The 18,322-nt window shown below is 38.0% G+C and overlaps 1 protein-coding gene across 3 annotated transcripts in view; it reads right to left on the reverse strand.

Annotated features, from left to right (window-relative positions):
• LOC124256386 (CD109 antigen-like) overlaps positions 1-15,404 on the reverse strand; it is a 62,749-nt gene extending 47,345 nt beyond the window's left edge. For all 3 annotated transcript variants that reach the window (XM_046690392.1, XM_046690391.1, XM_046690390.1), the window contains exons 1-14: positions 15,334-15,404; positions 13,961-14,023; positions 9,391-9,548; positions 9,043-9,068; positions 8,183-8,351; positions 7,449-7,519; positions 7,098-7,223; positions 5,724-5,763; positions 4,844-4,937; positions 4,121-4,238; positions 2,426-2,653; positions 914-1,090; positions 536-634; positions 204-266 (exon numbers count right to left, since the gene is read on the reverse strand). In XM_046690392.1, the coding sequence (XP_046546348.1) occupies positions 204-266; positions 536-634; positions 914-1,090; positions 2,426-2,653; positions 4,121-4,238; positions 4,844-4,937; positions 5,724-5,763; positions 7,098-7,223; positions 7,449-7,519; positions 8,183-8,351; positions 9,043-9,068; positions 9,391-9,548; positions 13,961-14,019 (1,428 nt within the window). In that variant the 5' untranslated portion in view covers positions 14,020-14,023; positions 15,334-15,404. The remainder of the gene's footprint in view (positions 1-203; positions 267-535; positions 635-913; positions 1,091-2,425; positions 2,654-4,120; positions 4,239-4,843; positions 4,938-5,723; positions 5,764-7,097; positions 7,224-7,448; positions 7,520-8,182; positions 8,352-9,042; positions 9,069-9,390; positions 9,549-13,960; positions 14,024-15,333) is intronic.
• Between the last annotated feature and the right edge of the window lie 2,918 nt (positions 15,405-18,322).

The following is an 18,322-nucleotide window of genomic DNA, read 5'->3' on the forward strand; positions in this document are numbered from 1 at the left end:
TGTAATTTCAACTATAAAACGTTTTGAAAGATTTACTGAGCCCTTGAATGGTGTAACGTGAAAACGCATGCATCCAACTTAAACTGTGAGAAACATATTTGTCTGTGAAATACAAGGCGGTCATTACAAAATTATTGATTTTTGTAAACATATATAGTTTTTACATATGAACAGTTGAAGTTTTCCTAACATGTATACGTTACCCTATATTTCAGATCCGGCAGTACTTTGTTCGAAAGAATTGTAATACTGAACCAGTCGTCTACCTGTACAAAGAAAACATTGACTCTTGAGCACAATTGCAATCGATGTTTATATGTACATATATTATGTAATGTATATAACTTTCTTACATTTCTAGATTTATTGTACGAATAGAAAATGACAACGTGATAGTCTGTGAACAACGAAGATTTTAGTTACCAAAATTATATCTGCACTACTCTTCTCTATATCTCATCAAACAATAAGTTTTGGTCAAACTTGGTGACACATATACATAATCAATATATTATATTTCATTTAAGTCCCATACTTTGACTTCTTGTGATGAGGGAAGAACTTCCAAGTAGTATCCCTCAGACCCATCAAATGAGGTCACATCCATATCCTTGCTGACTCTCTGATATTCGACCTGATGATAAAGATTTTGTCTGCACACATAAGTGTTTGTTACCACGGTATATCATTTGTTGCGTTATTTACAAAACATGTTCAGTTAGTTATATTAATGCTTAATCATTTATCTCCATGAAATATATGATTAAATGAATCGGTGGTCAAGTTTGGTTACCTAGTTGAGGCATGTCTTCGTATCCAGATTGTTTTTGACTTAGCTCATTATTTCAATCATTAATTGCATGTCACTGTCAGAAAAATGGGTTTCATTGAACAAAAAACACGAGTGATTTACCTTTACGTTAAGAATCGTAGCATCGCTTGGTATAACGATGCTAAAAGTATTGGAACCGTTCAGTGCTGGTATAAATGTAGAGCTGGATGTACTCCCCTTCCTATTGATAGTTGTTGTAAGTGTTCCTTTTGATAAGGAAGCTGGCAGTGGATCTCCGTTGGATTGTCGTATCAGTATCTTCAAACAAAAACTGAGTCAGTCGGTGACAGCAAATTAATGAAACGCTGGAAAAATGTCAAATGTTTTAATACCCTGATGTTAATAGCGTGTGTGATCAGAATAACTGGCTCTGGTTAAACAGACATAACAGGCTTGGTCGTTCGAGACGTTTGTGGTATGAAGGCTTCTGGATGTTCGGATGTACATGTAGTTATACAAGAGCGACACAAGGAAAATCCGACGCCTTTTGCTGCCTGAATAACGTTAACGAACAATACACTAAACGCCAATAGAAACGTTACCCTCCTACATTTATGAATTACTTAAAAACTATCAAAGATGTGTTGGAAGGTATTAGTTTACATGAACGCTTAACAACACGGCTTTATGCAAATCACGAAACAAAATTCTCAAATGCATTCATATTTAGGTGAAATGCATCTTTGTCAGGAGAGTAAAATTGTCCTATTTTCGTCCATGCCGAAATAAACCCCAAAACAGTGATTTAGATTTCCAAAAGAAAGGTTGAAATACCATTCTGTTTTGAGAGAAAGATAAACCATTTACAGTCACCATTTTTCAACTATTAAAACAAGAAACAACTGTTGTAGAGTGTGTAAAGTGGTGAAATAATCATTCCTATGATTTCAGTCTTTTAAAACACTTTCTGCTGATTTGCATTAGTGAAAACAAGTAAAACGTGTCTTAGATATTGTGAAAAAATGTTTAGGAACATTTAAAATTATCTTTGTTAACATTTTTGCTTGCAAAGTAACGTCTTTCCATTTTCTGTTTACACATAGCAACATCAATTGCCAAAACGCAGCAATTTGCAGTATTTGCATCCATTTCACATGTAGAATGATTTTAAAGGGTGTAAAGAGAGCCTAGAATGCATGATATGATACACAAGTACCAGAAATACGCCACGATTAACAGCTGAAGAGAGAGAAAGAGCCATTGTTATGGTGCAGGGCTTCAGACAGACTGGGGTCACCGTAGACAGACCAAGAAGTGGACATCCGCGCATCACAACGCCAGCTGTAGATAAGTACCTCCGTCATTAAGGAAGGAGGGTAACGTTTCTTTTGGCGTTTAGTGTATGTATTATGCGAAATATTATGCAGTTGAATGTTATTATGGTTTGGCAGTTCTATAAGCTATTGTATATAGAATATTGTAGGTGCCGAAATGGATGCATTAATACTATTCTTTGATCAATAAATATCTGCCAGGAAAATGAAATCACTAGGCAGTAAAGACCTCTGGTGTCAACATTGCCAAAATAAAAAACACATATGTAACCATTTCTCCTCTCGTAGGTGAAGTCTACCTGTGTATGAAAAGGCATACCTGTGTATGAAAAGGCATCCCTGGTCGAAAATACTTGGTCGCTGGTGTGATCTGTATTTCTATAGGGCTGTCATAGAGGACTACAGCACTGGAGCCATTCATGGTGATACCCTCCTCCGATACATATGCGTCTATGTAGAGGGAATCAGAGGACAGTGGTGCATTGAGAGCTTCCCCCATTGTTCTTATTTCGGACATCGGTATGTCAAATGTCGCAGAGCCTTTTATCTAAAATGATCAATTACAACCCAAGGATGAAACTAAAGAATACTTTATATCCAGACATAAATCAGAACTCTTTTCAGTTTATGTCTTTAACATTTCTTAAGGATTTCACTTGAAGGAAAATGATGTATTGATCTATACTCTTCTAAGACGTAAGAGAATTAGTATCAAATAAGCACAATTGTACGAGATATTAGTTTCTAGTAATGGGAAAAACGTTATAATGAACCAATTCGGTAAACATCACGAACGGTAAAGTAAGAAGTATATACATAATATGACGGATAAAGACCTTGAAGGATGATTGATAAAGCTGACTATTTTGCATCACTTGTGTAAACACTTGTCAAACATTCATTCACGTAACCACGCACCCAGTGCATAAGGTTCCCATTGGCGATTTGAATGAGTCTGTCCAACGCCTCTTGCAGTGACAGGCTTAGTGCAGTCAACGTAATCGGCGGTCAGTCACATTGATGCATATACCCCCAGATGTTCCAAACGTACTCAGTATGGAAAAGGTATATGCTGATTACTGACGCCAGCATTATATGCATGTTGTCCTACTGGAGGGTAGCCATTAGCCATTACAGGGTGTCTAATAGTCAACCGACATGCCTTGCAAACAGGACAAACAAAGGGTTTCATTATGTTGTATGGATAGTACTGTCAGTGACTCTTCTGGAATGGGATTTGCTCAGTCAGAGTGATACCACCAAATACACACGGCGACGAGTATTCATGTTAGTGTCCACCATTGCCGTCTGTTGGCCACGTGACATTTTGTAAGATGAGACACGGATTCTTAATGTCCGTCGAGCATTAGATGAGATGCATGTAGACGATTTCTAATCAGATCCGAAACTCGTACTCCAGTTGTGTGATGAAGTTTTGCAGCTAAATGATTCGACATTTGAGCTAAATTGCGTAGAACCTGGTTTCGGACCAGTCGATCCTGTTCTCTAAACGTGAACATATAACGCCGTCTTCACAATCGAAGCACTTTGGATTTGTTGGTTCCACAGTCTGCTCATGTACGACTTCTGCCAGCATGCCAGTAGACTGTAGACGCTGCTCTCGTTATAGACTCCACAACACAAACAATGAATGAATTCATGTTACAACTGCATGATAAGAAAGAATCCATAAGACTGGCCGAAATAATAGTCCATGGGGATGAATCCACCATCCTTGAAAGTGTCAAAATCAGCAATGGCGGTACTGCATGTAGAACGTGAAAACTACAGTATGTATTTTGGTTTTGCGTTTTACTGAAATACAACTTTTACATGGGATGTTTGTCGTCAACAATTATTTTCGTTTTATTTCTGTAACATATATATTTCATAATCCCCTACATTGTTTGAATAGTATACATATCATATGATTGAAGATGTTTCAGATTACACGTGTTATGTGTGTTTTGGGGCAATCTAAAATATGTTATGTATCAGCGGGTCAGTTAATCACCCTTTTAGATGATGATGAGTATGCAGGAAGACTTCGTCCATAGTACTGCGGCTTGTCCCATGACTTCAGAGTGCCAATGATGGAGACGTTACCCTCGACCTCTTTTCCAAACAAATACCTTGGTAAAAAATCACGAGGGTAACTGAACACAGTCACGAATGTTTTCAACATGACACATTGGTAGACTTGTTTGGTCAGTGTAACACATTCACATATATACATGTAATGGAAATTATCTTACCTTCATGTAAAATACTTTAATTTTATTGGTCAATGACGCGTTAACAAGTTTCCGTGTCACCCCTCTCAAATGGAAAAAAATATTACCCGCTGCCACGTAACCGCCAAACTCTCCGCCGAGAAGCTTTGTCGCTAACAATGGTATGACGTCATAATCTCATTTAGTGCTTAACACTCAATGCGTTTATTGAAACCATTCACACTTACTTTCAGTTCATTCTTCCCGCTCTTTTATATTTTCGCTATTTTATACATTGAATCGTTTGCACAATCAACTTAAACATAACTAACCATTTTCATAGCAGTATTAAGCTTGTCAAAATGTTCCACTGATTTAAAAAATTCAGTGGAGAGGAAGACGCCATTTTGTTTACATGTCATATAGTGGGTAGCGATCTTCAAAATATAATAAAATGATATTTTGTACATTTAACATGGCGGTAAGATAAATACGTTGCATGTACAATGATATCTGAACAGTACCTGGCTGTTACTTTCACGTGAACAAAATCGTCAGTTAAGACAACAAATTTGTTTTGTTGTGGAAATTCAACTTCGACTTCGTAGGTTGGTGAATCTGAAAAATATGCCAAAGTCTATTTCATGTTTCAATGCAATGTCAGTTGTTTTATCCAGTACGTTGAATACAAAACCCATAAGAAAATATATGTACATATGTTCGTGTCAATACAGACATGTGACAAATCCAGACAGGTCTCATGCACTTCCTTATCGTGACTTGTACCGCATGGTCTCGAGATGTTTCAGGTGAACACTTGACTTACCCTTTTAGTATTCGGGACAGGTGCCATCAGTGGGGCAGGATTCTGTGAACTTACTGTGATTCAATCGATTCAAGACACATGTTTATGATACACTGGACTCTGCTTTTGGGAAAGATTTCTTGTGATTATAGACATGGTTCTGTATCACGTTTCATTATACACTTCTTGCCATGTTATTAGTCATAAGATGTATTCTGGGGAATGGACATGTTCCAATACAAGCAGCTGTTTAGATTTCCTCAAAAGACAGTTTTATCCATCTCAGGATCAATTTGTGTGTGAAATTTATGTATTCGTTTCTGGTGCAGTTTCATAACCATAAAAGTAATACAAACTGTCGCTTTGCTCAACATAATCATAATGATGCTCTGAAATATATAGTGTGACAAGGTGTGACATGAATGTACAATATATTAAAAAATCATATTGTAATCTCTGACCGCACGTTTCTTCCTTAATATTTTGTCAGATGATTTGTTTGTAACTATTTAGTACATAAAGAATCAAGATAGCAATCTGTGTAATGTAGCCAAACCAAGCCTGAGTAATATCTGACTAATGTTCGAGCAAATACTCACAATAATCCATGACTTTCAGATTTACCGTCGTCGAATTTACCTTTAAAGAAAGTGTATTTGTAATCATGAATGTAAAGGACACGAGGAAAATAGCTTGTGTTGTTGCCTACGCAGACACGAAAATGAACGAGAAGCTGATTTAAGATCAACCTGCAGAAATAACGTCTTTTAACAACATGTAATTCTTGTAATTCTAGTCACTATGGACATATTACGAAGGACGGTCAAAATTTCATAGAACTCAATGTACAAGTAAAAGGTGGGGACATTTTTATGTTTTTGACCAATTGTACTGTCATTCCCCAGAAAATAAATATCTTTTGACCAGTCCCGAAACACAGCTTCTGTAGCCGCCATAAGCTCGTCAGTATTGCAAAATCGGGTTCAACGCAAGGGATACTTAAACTGCGAATCAGATAATAATCACTGGGTGCCAGGTCAGGACTGTATGGGATGATTCCGCTATACGAAATGCTCTCACGAATGACAGTTTTAACAATTCGACTCTTTTGAACTGGTGCATCGTTACGTAGAAGATGGACACCAGTAGTTAACATCCCTCGGCGCTTTTCTTTGAATACGTTTCACAGCTTCTTCACTGAGTCAGCATAGTAGTCACCAGTGGTTTTACTTTCGGTTGGTTTGTAATCAGTCATAAAAAGTCCCCCCTTGGAATACCCTCAAAAAGTGGCCATTACCTGCCAGCAGAGGGTAGTGTTTTAAACGTCTTTGGAGCAGGAGAACTTTTGTGATTCCACTACTTTGACTTATGTATGGTATAAGGGTCCAGGTGGTGAATCCAAGTTTCATCTAAACTCACAAGACACGCATGCAAGTTGTCTGGATTTGCCATGTAAATGCCTAAGAAGAGTTCCCGACTTGACTTCATGGGAGACACCGTCTTGCAGAAATTTTAGACATGCGCAAACGTACATGGATTACATTACACAAACTTCCCGGGATAAACACAACATCCGCTGACCAGACATCTCAACTTTTGTGATGTTATCATTTGTGAGGACATCTGCAGCTCTACCTGACCGTAGATCATCTTCAAGCGACGTACGCCCAAGCCTAAACTCGGCAGGCCATTTTGCCACGGTGGATTATTACATCTGATTTAATAAATGTTGGTTGCGTTGATTTCCTCTTTTGTAGTGTTGTACTCAGTGTTGAGTGATTTCAATACGGTGATGCACATTGAATGTGACAAACACCATAATAAAGAAGTCGACATCCATTTATTTATCAACAACTGTCTTGCAAACTTTGAGTAGCCAGTTCTATTTACTTTTTGACCGTCCTTCGTGCAGGTTATATCAAATATACTCATTGGATAAGAAATATGGGGAACTGAAAATGTTTATATCCCACCCCGTCGCTTGCAGTGATTGACCAAGTTCCAAAGGACACTTCGTCCCCCAGGTCAAAACTATGACTCAGTACACCGTCAGTCATCAGCATCTTGTTCCAGAGTTCAACCTTTTGTCCTTTCGGATCCTGGAAACGTATGCGTGTACGACGGATTAGCCATGCTTGCGTGCATACATTCAACACTTAATATGAATATAAAATGTTTACTTGAAATATATAACTGTGTACTTGTTGATTCTTCACAGATATGAGTATAACTCGATTTTGTCAGATACATGTTATGCAATGACACACTCATAACGAAAACGTTCATGGTAAAGTTGACAAAGGAAACGTAACAAGTGATATTACCTTCACAGTAACTGTTAATGGTACAGAGAGGGGGATTAGGTGTTGGTTTAATCCTATAACTCGAAATCGAACTGCAATAGATTGGTAAAAATATTTACATTAAACAAGTATTTCATAACTCATTCTGATTCTTATTTAATGATGCACATCCTTAATGATCCATTGACATTTATGCATATTAACCTTGTGGTGTATCATATGGTAAGAAAAACCCATATAAGTCTGACTTAGCATGACGTGTATATTTTACAGTCATTTCGTGAAATGACTAAGAGGGTCATCCATTCAACTATCCCTACTGCTCGCTTTCTTTCTTCCTGGGTTAACCTTGGCATTCTCTCTGTGTGACTTGATGTGCAGTGATATTGCAGTGTTGGACAGGCCATTTACACTGATTTTTCGCACGATCTTTCCCATGTATCCGACTAAGACATGTGTTTCGTGTTTCTGAGAGTCGGGGCCACAAAATGCGTTTAGGCGATTTGTTTTGCGCATCACCAACATTGGCAATCGTAACCAAGCACATTTACATCAAATTTGATGGAAACGTCCAACCTATGTATATGGCCAATAGCGAAATGGCTCATCCCCTTAGTCATTTCACGAAATCACTGAACTTTTTAGTCATTTCACGAAATGACTGATCTCACAATCTGACTGTAACATATACACAAAGTACACATTTGCTATGAAATATACAGCATTTAATTGTCAGACCAATTACGGGTACGTACCTGTTTGTCCTCCCGTGTAGATATATTTGTCTGTTTGTATCAGGTAAAAATATCCATCATCCCTGTATACAAGTTCGGGAGCAGGTGTAAGAGATTCCATTTTGATTCTTTGAGTGGTTGGTTTACAGACGAAGGTATACATCTTATCTCGCGTTATAGTTGATGGGACCTGTTGGTTAAAATTCTATTTCCTGTATGATGCTCAGAAATCAATAGTTTCAACACCTAACCCTGTACAGGAGAGTACGCTGGAAACTGATTTCTAAATCGAAATTATTGGGTCAGTCATGAACTTGCCGCCGAGTTACTGTTAGGATATCTTTTTCATGGTAAATGAAAGTATAACATGATCAATTGTGATATAAGACTTTATGTGTACATAAGTACTAATATTGGAATTTTTCATATGAAGGCATGCGACTCTGAGACCAACTGGTAGTGGGTAATAAATGGAAAATATTGAAATAGCAACGAATACACGCCAAAACAATCACGGACTATTCTATTCAGCACTTGGAACACCTTTTCTTTCCATAATGCTGGTGAAATATGTGGGAATGGGTATGGTGCTGGAAAATGATGGCTGTTCAGTCTACACAAAGGACGTTTTCCTATATATTTGCTGTTAAACCTCTGTCGATTGCAATGTTGTGTGCTATCTGGGGATACATCATTTTAAGGGAAAGCGAACAATACTGTATGGACCCCTGGTAGTATTACGAAGAACTGCAGTACATATTGTTTTGCCATGGTAGATTGGCGCCATCGAAGAATGAAGTCCTGAGTGGATATTTCATCAATCACAGCAGCCTTTTCATATTTAGTTTCTTCAGATGGAAAATAACTGAAGTGTCCAATACCTTCAACTCTAGCGTTGTTATTGTTTCTGAAAGAAAACGAGAAATTACAAGTTTATATGACTGAATGTTTTTGCCTATACCAGCGTCTCATACATTTACCTGGCAATAATATAAGAGAAGAATTGTTGATTGGTGTCGACTAGGTCAGATGCGTCAATGAGTGTTTTGATGTTTTCAGTAGTATTAACCATTTGCTTTTCTTAATAAAGGAACTGACCATCAATATAACGTCTTGAACACTACATGACAGTAAACATTTTATCATACATGAAGACCTGCTGTATATGTAAGCTACACAACGTCGTCACGGGATTCTCTAAAATGACCTTATACTAAAAGTATATTTACCTGGGGAAACGTCTATGTTTTTTGAAGAAACAACTTCCCCTGTTGCCGTTTTTATTTCTCCGACTAAAGGAATAGTCCATGGATTGCCTTTGCTGTGGATTTCAACACTGAAGTTCGTTCCTGGTTCGATGTAATCGGGGACCAGAAGAATCACGTTTCTGTGTAATGAATAAGCATATTGCTTAAACATACACAAAGTGTTATGTGCTTGCCTATACATACATATAAGGGTAGGAGATTAGGACCACATAGTCCATCATTTGTAGAACGTTGTGTGAAAGGGATTAACTTCACGAAACATTAAGGCAGTGAAATGTCCAAAGACTGAAATCAAAATGGAAACTGCAAATCCGTAAAATTTCTATCACAAATCATTGTAAATGTTACATGTTTAATTGTGATACCATTGATTAACGAAACTAATGCCCGTTGCTCCACCGGAACAATTGTTGTTCATCGGTAGACTGACATCTCGGTCTTTGAAAATATAAAACTGTGAGAGAAACATATAACTCCATGTAAATTTAAAAGAAGCTCCAGTGAGATGGGTGAACCTGCGGAAAATCCAGACTTGTTTGATATAGGGTGTTTGCATTATTGGCAGTGCTGGTGACTGGTGGTCTTTAGCTCGTCTTTTAATGGTATTACATGTAATATGGATCTTTGTGTTGAATACACTCAAATTGTGACAACTTGCTAACGTTTTACTGTCATTTGCGACATATATTTCTTATAGTTAAACCAAATGTTTCTCGTCACTATATGGCCGAAAAATTGCCGATGTGACGTTGAATTTTAACTCACTCACTCACTGGCAGTGCTAGGAAAATATCATGGTTCAGGGGCCAGTTGGTTAGGGACTCTCCTGCGGCTATGCTTGTTGGATATTTCTTCTTGCAAAGGGTCCGTGTATGTTTATCGGCAGAAAGTGACAGCTCCGAGTCTTGCTTTATACATAAGTATACATGGAACCCAGCGAAACTTCGAGTAAGAATTTGTCTACAGCAATGTTGGTTGATGCATGTTATTGTATCACAATTTCTCATGATTTCAATCACTGTTATTTGCAGACCGCAGTCACATTGATGGAATGAGTGCGGTCTTACGTAGCAAACACTCAATCAAACATAAACCATTGTTCTGTGGCACAAGAAATTGTTGTGATTTTATTCGCAGTGATTTTAAATACTTGTAGTGAAGGTCAATGTCATAAAATTGTTGAGTAGCTTGTAAAATATCGAATGTTGCAGTAAGGGCTGGGACGGGTAACCCGGATACCCGTGACGGGTGGGTAATGAGTTGGACCCGGGTACCCGTCACGTTACCCGGACCCGCTTTGATCACGTGACTAATATATGAAGACTTAATTGAATGTGTTTATGATTATTATATTTACATCGAGATTGTTGTGTTATGTTTGAGATTGTGGACTAAACTAGCAGTGAAAACTCACAAGGTATCAACTGTCGACAACTAAGCATGTCACGTGTAACATAGGTTGCAAGTACGCCATATAATTGTTTACATGTGAAAGACTCAGGAACGCAGACGTCCGCCTTAAATAGAGTCTGAACAAACCGCGAAGGTAGACCTATTGTTACCTATTAGGTAACTCGGTTTCAAAACATTTACCAAATTGTACGATGCAGTAGTTTGGCCAGTTATAACTAAAGGCATTTCAGTCTATGGAACAGAGGACTATTCATAAATCAACGCAATGCAAAACCGTGCTATGAGATTTTACCTAAGTCTAGGCTAGTGAAGTCGAGGCTAATGAAGAAGTTATTGGTGACATGGAATGGAACCCTGCAAGTGACAACTAAGTGTACGACAAGATATATGCTTTATTCGTTACTGGAGGAGAATGATGAATATGGACCAAGAACGTATAAAGCCCTATGTTTTTAATTGGGAAATAATCAAGAACGGAACAGACACAAGACTTGTCTCTCAGCTTTTTACCGGCGAATGAACACATTGGGAATCACCAAAGAAGCTCTTAAACAACATCATCACTGTAAGAGACTGTTAAGAACTACCGTTACAAACTTTTATAAACACAAGGTAAAATTCATTACACCTGTAGAACGCAAAACGGGGATCGGGGAAAAACAAACTCAGGCACTACAGAAAAAAGGCCCTCGTGTTTTTGCAAGGATTAAAGATTTAAAAAATATTATTTTTGAGATGACCCCCGACTCGAAATGCTTCACAGTACAATACATGATGTTTTGTATTGTGAAGCATTTCGAGTCGGGGGTCATCTCAAATTGTTATATATTTATAAAAAAAATTAATCCTCGCAAAGACACGAGGGCCTGTGCTTCAGAATCCATAAATCGATATTCGATATAACAGAGGCCTATGTTTTAACACCTCAAAGTCTCACAGACGTGCCCTTGCTTTGTTCAGGACGGGCACAGCACCTCCGCGTATAGATACCTGCATGGAACGTGCAGATAGAAGATGTTTTCTCTGCCCAAATCGAGTTGAATCGGAACAGCACGTGTTATTAAAATCTCCATTTACGACGATTTAAGAGAAGACCTTATAACATCAGTAAAGTGTTTCATGCCACGTTTTACCCTCTTATCGGAACCTGAAAAGTTATCACTCCTTTTAAGCTCTGAAGATCTTAAAAACGTATGTGCCAAAAAGTGCTTCTAAACCCTTTTAAGAGACGCCGCCAAAAGTTTATATTTTTGAAAATATTTCTATTGCCATTTTATCTACTCGTATGCTTCCTATATATTGCTCTGTGATATTTAACCGTCTCTCATAACTCCATTTATAATATTTACTGTATATGTTTATATGTATTATTATTATTTTAATGTTCATATGGTGAGACGTAAATAAGCTATCTGTCTGTCTGAGGGAGAGAGGTATTTACTTTGAAAACTTTATGTTTACATTACATTGTTTACTTGTTAGTTTAATCGTACACACTTTTTACTTATACCATCAATTGTAATTTGCCTGTAGATTGTTGGAACGGCATTTGTTTGTAGCTCATGGTTTGTTACGGAGGGATGTTTGTTGTTCAGATGTTTTCACATCGTTTACGTACTCCCTCCTTTCTGACTTAGCTGCACTGTGCACAAAGTGCATTTTGTCTTAGTGCCTGACGCGACGTATTCAAAATATTTCCAGACGCCACTCTTAATCTCGGCCATAACTGATTTTATTGAAGGGGAATAACTCGCAATAAGTGTTATAACGGGTACCCAGGTGGGGTCGGGTAATAGGGGGTCGGGTACCCGGGTAGGAAATTGGGACCCGTCCCAGCCCTAGTTGCAGTGGCAATTATAACAGGAAGTGTGATTAGAGTTACCGCCCCTGTTTTTTATAAACAAAACAGCAAGCTTGATAGCTCATTTCGTGATGTGACAGTTCCTAGAAGAAATGTTGTGCAAATATAGGAAGGAACCGTAGGCGACTCGAGGACGGTTACGACTTTACCTGCATCTTATATAGCCGCCAAGAACAGATTATAGTATACCTGTCTTAGAAAATCGAACTCAGTTTTCAAGACTATTCCGAATTGAAGAACGGAATGCGTAATCCTTTCAAGAATGATAAATGTAAAACAAATGCAGAGCCTGATACTTATTGCTGCTGCACTTAATTGACCCGTTGTATGGGTTTTGTGATTTAGTGAATTCAAACTTTCGATTTGGACGAACTGATATGTGGACTTACTTTGTAGTTTAAGTTTAGAAATTACCTCATAACAACCCATTATCTACACGGTAAAAAAATGCAATGCCCATTTATGCAGAATAGGCACCCAATCCGCTTTGTGGAAGCCGCGGTGGCTGAGCGGTCTAGGCGTCTGACTTTGTGTGCTGGCGATTAGGTGCCTGACTCTGAGGGTGTGGGTTCGAATCCCGGATGGGACTCAACCCAAAAAGTACTAGAATCTGTACTTTACTAATAAAGTGTAATCCCAAATATAACATATGTTACATTTGACCACTTGCTAAAATGGCATTGTGTATTTCATTGCTTTTGGCCGTGGGAGCCGTGCCAATTAACACTTATCAGAGGGGTACACAAAGTCCGCAGTCTAGACTACCAGTTGTCCGACTTCCATTTTTTGTGGAAGCCGCGGTGGATGAGCGGTCTGGGCGTCTGACTTTGTGTGCTGGCGATAAGGTGCCTGACTCTGAGGGTTTGGGTTCGAATCCCGGATGGGACTCAACCCAAAAAGTACTAGAATCTGTACTTTACTAAGAAAGTGTAATCCCAAATATAACATATGTTAGAACGCATTGTTGCAAACTCGGATGTTCCGTGTCCAGGTGCAAAAAGGGATCTAAAATGACATTTTGTACTCAGTGTACGTAGATAGAGGTTATATTTCTTCGAGATGGACTTCAGTTCCATTAAAGCAATAAAATCGAATCATTATTTTCAAAACACCTACCGACAAAAGAGGAACTTTGATAACAGATTTAGCCTTCCTGGTGGCATCGTCATTAAATTTTTGTGTGTTAAACCTCTGGTTGGCGAAGCAGAATCAAGTATTTTCCCAAATTCAGGTAAAATTATGAGCGGTGTTACTCACTGGTTTCTTGCTGAACATGATGGTGAGAGTAGCGCAAGAAGAATGCACACTGAATACATCTCCCTGTAACAGAACAGTTATGCAGATGTAGGATGTTAATTAGATTGGCTGTTCTTATATGACCCCTTGATTTCTTGTGACCCCTTGATTTCTAGTTGCTCAACCGAAACGTTCTCTTTTCTACAGATTCATCTTGTGCGTTTATATATTATGTATTTATATGTTTATTTTTAAAAACAAATGCTGGGCACTTCAATATGTCTTTTAGCAACATCTTATTTCGCGAGGGAAAGCTGTGATAGGTGTCCATATTTGACGAAAGAGACAAGGTCAATGTGACATAAGGACAATCTGGAACACCAGCTGTCGCTTCCCATGTGGCTGACTGAGACGAGATTACTAAGTACAGTTTTGACACCTGATTACGGCAGCGGTCACAGATTTGTGTGGCCAAGAATTGGCGTGACCATGTTATATTTCCGACGCATTACATATGACACCACACAGGCGTGCGATTTGTTTCCTGTGTTCACGAACTGCTAGCTTTTGGCAATGCTGTGAAACAATACGCATATCTCGTTCTGTTTCCACCAGTATTTATTCTTCTGAAATGTTATTTTTATTAGCGAAAATGGACTATCACTATTGTAAATGTATGGGAATATGACCATAAATTACAATTGTTATTTAAGTTTGGGCTGCGCAGTCAATGTGCATATGGGTTTATGAGCATGTGGACGTTTGTAATAACGCCTTAACAATCGCTGCATGCGGCATTAAACAAACAACGCATATAGCATATACAGCGCTCAGAGAATCAAACCATCCAAACAATTTAGCTATCATTAGGGAGACGTTTAGGTTGATATATAACACAATGACATATTTTCACTAACTGTTAAATCCTGAGCTCCAGTACATATGACCACACGGTGATATGTCAACTATTTATAGTTAGAGTCTTTGAATGGCACTTAGAAGTGATACACATAAAGGCAAGAATGTTATGGATGTCAACTTCTTTATTGGACACGACGTTTCGTTAACATGTACATGTATAGCTGTCTGTTTCCTAGTTGTTTTATTCACATGATGAAGGAGTAAGAATATACTGCGAAACGTCGTGTGCATCACAATAAAGAAGTTGACATCCATAAAATTCTCGCCTTTATGTTACCTACATGTTTTTAAAGAACAACGTTTGCAAACATCAATGTATATCTCAGTAGCAGTGACTATAAAATCCGAAGTTTCTAAAACGTCAGCTTACAAACTACTATTACTTTAACTGGAATAGTCTTTCTTTTAAATTTGATTTACAGCCATTGTCAAATTATCTAAATTATGTACAACGACGGCGTAGTCAACCCTACCTTCCTGCCTCTTTTGTCCGTTTGTTTTCTTATTACATGCATATGCACATTGTTGTGCATTATCTGATAATATTTACTGCGTAGTTTAAACACATGTCCTGTTCTCATAAACATGTGTTACCAAGCAGCCAATAACTGCACATTTTTTACTTATTAAGCTACTCTTTAGCTTTCACCATGACATGATCATATTACATAACACACCCCAATTTATCTTAGTCACCCACAGTCATCTTGTGGAACGGTCACACCGAGATTTTCATACTCCCTTAACTACCTAAACTTATACTCAACTATTATACAACTGCCGTCAGCACAATGGTGCAACACCTACCTATTCCAGCCTCAACTAACCTATACCCCACTACACAAAACTGTATACACTGTTACAGGTCATTGGCTCCCTCCCTCTGCAAGCAGTCAGCGGTCTGCTGTTTATTTTGTTGACAGTTACATAGATAGATTCTTTAATACAAATGCATAAAATCGGTGATTTACAATGTGATTAGGTTGTCTGACAAAACATCCACTTGCACAGTTTGAGATCGATTTGATCATTGGATGAAGAGATATTTACAAAAAAACGGGTCCACATGCATTTCATGCCAAACTATAGGTGTTGGTTCAAGATTTTCGATATGGTCACCGGTAGTTTATATTACCAACTTCGATTGTTAGTGGCTGTAGGCTCAAAGGGGGCTGAAGTATTGTAAAACTATTGCCCTCCTCAGAGGGTACGTAAGTCCCAAAACTTTCAAAGCTAAATTCAAATTTACCAGATTGTTAAAACGTAGTATTTTGGTTCTTTTAAAGTTGGCTACATACTTCCTACAATCGCCAGCGGCTGAAGGGATGATTCCAGCTAGGGTCCATGCAGGTAGCAAAGGTACTGTAAGTCCCCATGGTCCCTAGTATGGTGATATACCTTCGGTTGTTGTTGTTGAAAAGAACTGTAAGTCCACTGCGTTAACTGTTAATGACATTGTGACGTCCATAGATCTCATTTGAACCACCACGATCCCGACGGTCTCCGTACCAACAACCATCTGGAAGGGTAGCACTCTCGTCTGAAGAGGTTGGTGGGAAAGGCCCATCCCAATATTTTCTAATAATTCAATTTCTTGCTAAGGAGCAGACTCACGCTGAAGTCCGCCAGTTGCAGTTATGCTGTGGACAGAAACATCCATGGAAGAAAAAGAAATACAGGAACTTGGAACGCCGCCTTGACGTCCTAAGAGATCATCTTAGGAGTGGACAAATTAGCACCAGAGAGTTTGCAGATGCTGCATCTCACCTACTTCATGTTGGATGATTTTGTATACGAGTAGGTGAGTGAGTTATTATTTAACGTCACATCGGCAATATTGCAGCCATATCGTGACGAGAACATTTGACATGGAAATAGAATATATATAGATATTTTAAAAACCTGCCGACGAAGGACAGTAAAACAACTAGAAGATCACCATCCCTTCAGCCATTGGCGTTGATGCTGAGATTTAGCCATACATTAAAAATAAACAAAAATACTACGATTAAAAACCTGGCACACTTAAATTGACTTGAAATGTTTTGGGACTTACGTACCCTCTCAGGAGAACAATAATTTTACGCTACTTCAACCCCGTTTGAGGGTACAGCCACTAACAATCTCAGTTACTAATTCAAACTACCAATAATAAAATATATATATCTATTTACAAATCACTTAACAAATCTAATTCTTTTAAAAATGCAATAATTAAATGAGAACTGACATTATTAAAAAGATCCTTCATAGTGTTTACTTTGAAATAGGTATCCCTTGTGATGGAATATTCGATGCAGTTAAGCAAGACATGCTTGACTGTGATTCTTTCATCACATGATTTTGTATACGAAATAAAATGTACAAGGTGGCCTTGATGAAAATAGTATGTTATTTTACCAACACTTACAGCATAATCTGACCGCATCAGTATGCCATATCAACCCGTTACATCATGAATGCATGCATCCAACAGCTCCTTCAAACTGGTCTTAACGAAATAACTTAAAATAGCGAATTTGGTGGAAATTTGATTGTAAAATCACTTTTCTGCAACATAATAAACGTAAAGCAGGTACTGTTTTACTATGAAAATGTCCTCTCCTTAAGATTGTAGATCGGTTTTGCTTATATGTCACATCATTTAACAGCATCCCCAACTTCACCTGACATGGTTTAAACAAATTTATTCATTCATTTAATCATGATGGGATTAGCAAACAAGCATTAAACATGCTTATATCAATGCCGCTCCCTAACAATAATACATAGTATTAACAATAATGATAGTGACGTACACATGAGCTGGGTGCAAAACATAATGTGAATGTACAAGGAACAATATTGACGATATAATGTGTTACAATTTGCAAACATTTATAAGGCAAATAAACTAGAAGCTGTTGTGATCTCAGTATGACGGCAAGGCACGGTATGAACAATAAAACTAATTTTAGGTGAATTGCGAGAATCTCTGGGAATATAGCATGTAGTTATGTACCGATTTTAGTAGGTCCAGATTTACTTGTTCTGATGAGCCCGAATGGCCAAATAAGATTGATGACAAATTAAATCCTCTACTAAAGAAGTATGCATTTGATCTTATGTCGTTAAATGTGGGACAGATGAGGAAGAAATGAAGCGCATCTTCGGTGTGATGCCCGCAGTTACTTTCAGGACTATCAGATATATATCTTGAAAACTTATCTCCATTTAGATCGCTACACCCAAGCCGAAGTCAAGAGTGGATTATCTGGCAGAATCTTGAACCATGGAAAAGATTAAAGTAGATTTCACTGGTGTTGTGTTCTTTTAGTTTGTTTTTGAAATCCCCAAGAGTATTGGCGTTTACGATATCTGGAAGGAAAGAGTTCCAGATGTTTACCGTGTCAGGGATAAATGAATTGGAGTACAAACTATACTGGCCATATAAAGAAACTGTGCACACAGAAAATATAAATA

Source organism: Haliotis rubra, unplaced genomic scaffold (assembly GCF_003918875.1).
Source record: "Haliotis rubra isolate DU_JTF1 unplaced genomic scaffold, ASM391887v1 Scf626, whole genome shotgun sequence".
In the NCBI taxonomy this organism is placed as follows: domain Eukaryota; kingdom Metazoa; phylum Mollusca; class Gastropoda; order Lepetellida; family Haliotidae; genus Haliotis; species Haliotis rubra.